At 53.2% G+C, this 4,718-nt stretch overlaps 1 protein-coding gene across 2 annotated transcripts; it reads left to right on the top strand.

Annotated features, from left to right (window-relative positions):
• Positions 1-534: 534 nt before the first annotated feature.
• On the top strand, positions 535-3,483 carry LOC123412142 (BEL1-like homeodomain protein 2). 2 transcript variants are annotated; one of them, XM_045105091.1, is made up of 4 exons: positions 535-2,298; positions 2,376-2,773; positions 2,992-3,052; positions 3,183-3,483. In XM_045105091.1, exons 1-4 carry the CDS (start codon positions 1,243-1,245, stop codon positions 3,315-3,317), a joined length of 1,650 nt encoding a protein of 549 aa, XP_044961026.1. In that variant the 5' UTR covers positions 535-1,242; the 3' UTR covers positions 3,318-3,483. The 2 variants fall into 2 exon arrangements, with proteins under 2 accessions (XP_044961026.1, XP_044961027.1); XM_045105092.1 differs by having other exon boundaries at positions 536-2,298; positions 2,400-2,773.
• The last annotated feature ends 1,235 nt before the right edge of the window (positions 3,484-4,718 follow it).

The following is a 4,718-nucleotide window of genomic DNA, read 5'->3' as shown; positions in this document are numbered from 1 at the left end:
ATCAGTGCCGAGATCATCAATCAGAGGGGCCTGCCATCCAAGTGGAGTGGGCATCACCATTTTTCTTCCTCCTCGTGCTGGTTTCCGAGCCTGATAAAACCCACCTCCCTCCCTGGCCTCCCCTCCCCCAATTGCTCCCCTCCCCTGCTTCTTTCTCGCCTGCTGGAGTAGTACTAGAAAGTGGAAACAGAGGGGAAAGAAATAGGAGAGATCGCCTCAGGGTCGTCGTCACCAGCTGCAGCCCATCCGCATTGTCGCCGTGATATCGGGAAATGCTCTCGTTTCCATTTTAGGTTCCGCGTGGTAGCTCCGGCTTCATCTTCTTCCTCCTCGCTCTCGCTGATCATCTTCTTGGAAAGCTCCGCTGCTTTTGCTGCCCCACTCGCCCTCGCTAGCTAGCCATATCCCAGGTTGAAACCTCTGTAGGAGAGTAGCCACTTGAGGTAGGACGGAGGGGTGGTTGGCGGTTCATAGGCCGTCGCCGTCGCCGGTGCTTTCTCTCTCCATGATTGTTTAAGGTTCGGCTACTAATCCCTAGCTCCCCAAGGCTTCCTCGGCTGTTCCCGCTTTGGTTCTTCAACATGATTTCATTTCTTGTTTTTGCGATTATTGTCTCTTTGCGTGGTACGGCTTCGAATGCAAGATTTCTACTCTAGTGCTTGCTCTGTTGGTTCTCAAGTGGTACTACCACTACCTGCGAGCATAGCACCTGAGCAGATGAAAAGGAAAAGAAAAAGCTCAAACTGAGCAGTTGGATAAGCACAATTTCTTATTAGAGTGGCTACTGTAACTCGTGTCCCTAGCCTTTCTCCATTCATTCTTTGCGCTGCCCATTTTGAAAATCCAGGACAAACGACCTGTGTTTACTGCGTGCTTTAGGTGCCTTTTTTCTATATCAGCTATGCTTTAGTACTAGAAGGCTGCATTTTTGTGCCAAGGCTAGCAAATAGGTGGTGTTTCTCTGTTCTTGCCGCAAAATAGGTGAGCTTTCTTCCTCCTCCCATAGTCAGTGCTGTGCAATTTCGTCTGCATTTCTGCCTGCTACAATGCGCACAGTGGCCCGCCTTGCATCTTCAACTTTGTGAAGGAACAATCTGTGAACTGTGTCCTCAGCAGCGGCGTTGATGTCACCAATTATTTGGCTCACATATTCTACTGCTGCTTTGCTTCAGGTCTTTAAAAATTGATAGTGCGCAAGATTTGGCCTTTGGCGACTACTACGGAGCTAAGCTAGGCCTCAAGATGTCTAGCAATCCATCCTATCAGCAGCAGCTGGGGTTGGATGCCATGAACACTTGTTTCTTCGGCGGTGGCGGGATGATCGGTTCAGAGGCGCCATTCTTCTACCCAAGCATGCCTCACGACGTGCACTTCGGCTCCGGCTCCGGCTCCGGCGGCGCGGAGGTGGCCGCGCATTTCATGGCCAGCAACGCCGTGATGGTGGCGAACCAGCTCGTCTGGCCCGGCGCCCCTTCTCAGGACAGCCACCTCGCGAGCATGTCCACGGACGAGATGAACGACGACGCCCACGCTGTCGCCGGCGAGAGCTGCAGCACCGTGCACTCCATGCTCCATTCCGCCTCCGCGGACTTCTTCCAGTACGCGCCGGCGGAGGTCACCATCGCCCAGCCATCAAAGATGGCCAAGCTCATTGCTGGAGAGCCGCACTGCAGCTGGCTCTACGACGGTCCAGGCGCTGCCTCCACCCACGAGCCGTATTACCTGACGGCGTTCTCCGGCGGCACAGACTTTCCGGACCCGGTCGCCGCCGTGGCGAGCGGCCTGTCGCTCAGGCTAGGTGCCCGGTCTTCCTCGGTCACCATGGCCAGCATGCCGGAGCAGTCCTCGGAGGTGAGCTGCTCCGGCCTGACCCACGTGAACAGCGAGGGCTTTGGCTACCAGCAGCCTCAGGCCGTCAGTGCTCACGCCGGCGCCGGCCAGTTCCATCTGCCTCCTTACGGCGACGACGAGCTGCGGCACGTGTACCCACAGATGTACTCGAGGCCTCCGCACTTCTCGCAGGTACTGCCGCGGTCGGGATACGCGCACATTGCCCAGGAGCTGCTGAATGGGTTCGCCGGCTGCATGCTGAAAGACGTGGCCGAGATGAGTGGCGATTCAGTCAGCGGCGCTGGCAGCGAGGCGAGCCTGCTGCTCTCGTCGAGCTGCTCGGCGAGGACGCCGTCGTCGGTGAGCTCCAACCACCTGATGCTGCCCTCCGAGGAGCAATCAGCCGACGGCGGGAGGTGGATGGAGGCTCAGAGGGCGAGGAACGATCTCCTGAAACTGCTGCAGCTGGTGAGCGAGCTCCTGAATTTCATCTCTACTTGAGACTGCTATTACCAGAGTAAAAAATAAAAATAATCTGACGGCAGAGGCTGCTGGATGCATGGGTGCAGATGGATCAAAGGTGCAACCGGTGTTTCGACGACATCCAGACGACGGCGTCCAAGTTCAGCAGCATGTTGGCGCATCCGGGCGGCGGGGGCGGCGCCATCGCGCCACCGCCGTTCGCGCAGCGCGCGGTCTCCGCGGTGTACCAGAGGCTGAGGAAGCGGATCACGGGCCTGATCGTGGCGCTGGCGCAGAGGTCCGGGGATGCGTCGTCGCTGGCGGACAAGGAGCGGAGCTGGGAGTCGTCCTTCATCCAGAAGCACTGGGCGCTGCAGCAGCTCCGGCGCGGCGACCAGCAGTCGTGGCGGCCCCAGCGCGGCCTGCCGGAGAAGTCCGTCGCCGTGCTCAAAGCCTGGATGTTCGAGAACTTCCTCCGCCCGTAAGTTTTAACGAAAGAAACTTGTGCTTTGTAGTATTCCGATTACTGATCTATAATTACAATGATTCCGAGTGACTCTGAACTCTGAATGAGTTCGGGGCTTCTTACACTGAACTTGCTAGGTGTTGAGCATTTTTGTGACTGTACATCAGTAAACCTTTTTTTTACATGATATTCTGAGGACTTGACGAGACGACCAATCTGATGGCTCATGCCAGGTACCCCAAGGACCACGAGAAGGACATGCTGGCGGCGAGGAGCGGGCTGAGCAGGAGCCAGGTACGATTCTCAGGCTTTTTGGCACAGAGCCTACTTCCATTTTGCTAGAGCGAGCAGATCAAGCTTCGCTTTACTACTCCTAGAACAAGAAAAGAAAAACGTATGAAAATGTATGTTGCTGCTTTGCCAGGTCTCCAACTGGTTCATCAACGCGCGCGTCCGGCTGTGGAAGCCGATGATCGAGGAGATGTACGAGGAGCTCAAGAGGAGCTCGGGGCGCGGCGGCGACGCCGAGCTTCCCAGCACCAAAGACGTCGTCGGCTAGGGGGTCGAGGTTGGAACTGTACAGAGTCCTCCTAGCTGTCGCGCCGATGGGTCCTGTCTGTCTCTCTGCCCATTATTGTTCACCCGATCGTTATCTCCGGCCAATGGCCATTGTTCATCTGATCGATCGTTATCATCTAATGTAGTGAGTAGTGACCTTTGGCTTTTCTTGCGTGCTGCGATTAAACGGAGGCCTCTCTCGCATGTGAATGCTTTTATGCATGATCGCCGATTGTTCATGGCGTCGAGTGGTTACGCTTGAAAGGTTTCGAGTTGCCCACGAGTTGAAGCGCGCTGCTGTTGCTATTAAGGATTGGATCCTTTCTTGCGTCGCGCTGTTCCATGTTGCAATCATGCCCTCGGGTTTTGCTGACCACGGACCGCGCCGGCACTGCGGCACATGAAATGTTCGGCGCACGTTTTGGCTTCATGTATGCACCAACGCAAGTTGGACACTTGGAAGTGCTATCTACTACGTTTTTTTTACAACACAATATTGAAACAAGCGTTCGTATATATGCACATAAACCCATCCCAATAAAAGCGCACAATGTTGCAATTGCAGGAGGGTTGCGATACATGCAGTTGTAACTTTAGTGATGAACATGCAACTGACCGACATCCCTCCCCTCCAGTTGCAGGCGGGTTGCGACATGTGCAATTGCATCTCTAGTGATAGACATGCAACTGGCTGACATCCCTCCCCTCCAGTTGCAGTGTCGTTGAATCCCTTGCAGTTGCAAGCGGGTTGCGACATGTGCAATTGCATCTCTAGTGATAGACATGCAACTGGCTGACATCCCTCGCCTCCAGTTGCAGTGTCGTTGAATCCCTTGCAGTTGCAGGCGGGTTGCGACATGTGCAATTGCATCTCTAGTGATAAACATGCAACTGGCTGACATCCCTTCCCTCCACTTACAGTCGTGTTGTACCACTTGCATTAGCAAGCGGTATGCGAAAGTACAGTTGCAACTCAAGGGATGGACATGCAATTGACCAAAAATTCTCCCCTTCAATTGCAGTCATGTTGTACCCCTTGCAATTGCCGACATGTTATGACACATGCAATTGCAGTTTGTGTTATGGGTATTCACACATCTCAAGATACATACACAACAAGATAGTGCAACGGAATGTGTGTTAAGAACAACAAAATAAAATAGATAGAAAAAACATTTTTTAAATGAAAAACAAAAAAAGAAGAAGAAAAAATAACAAAAAATAAATCTATACCTAATAATAAAGAGGCTATTGCTTCCGTCGGAAAACCCACCGCGGCATTTTTATAAAAAAATCCTATAATTTTTGTTATTCAACCGGCGCTTCATCATTTATCTGCAATGTAAAAGGAAAAATTGATTCGCTGCAAAAATTATACCCGTACGCATCGCCTTCTCCCGTC

This window comes from Hordeum vulgare, chromosome 7H (assembly GCF_904849725.1).
Source record: "Hordeum vulgare subsp. vulgare chromosome 7H, MorexV3_pseudomolecules_assembly, whole genome shotgun sequence".
Classification (NCBI taxonomy): domain Eukaryota; kingdom Viridiplantae; phylum Streptophyta; class Magnoliopsida; order Poales; family Poaceae; genus Hordeum; species Hordeum vulgare.
This window is presented reverse-complemented; position numbering and strand designations above follow the sequence as displayed.

Excerpts from the sequence above, each read along its gene's own strand:
- LOC123412142 (XM_045105091.1), top strand. The coding sequence starts at position 1,243 with ATGTCTAGCAATCCATCCTATCAGCAGCAGCTGGGGTTGGATGCCATG. Across the intron at positions 2,774-2,991 it reads TTCGAGAACTTCCTCCGCCC|GTACCCCAAGGACCACGAGA; the intron begins GTAAGTTTTAAC and ends GGCTCATGCCAG. Across the intron at positions 3,053-3,182 it reads GCGGGCTGAGCAGGAGCCAG|GTCTCCAACTGGTTCATCAA; the intron begins GTACGATTCTCA and ends CTGCTTTGCCAG.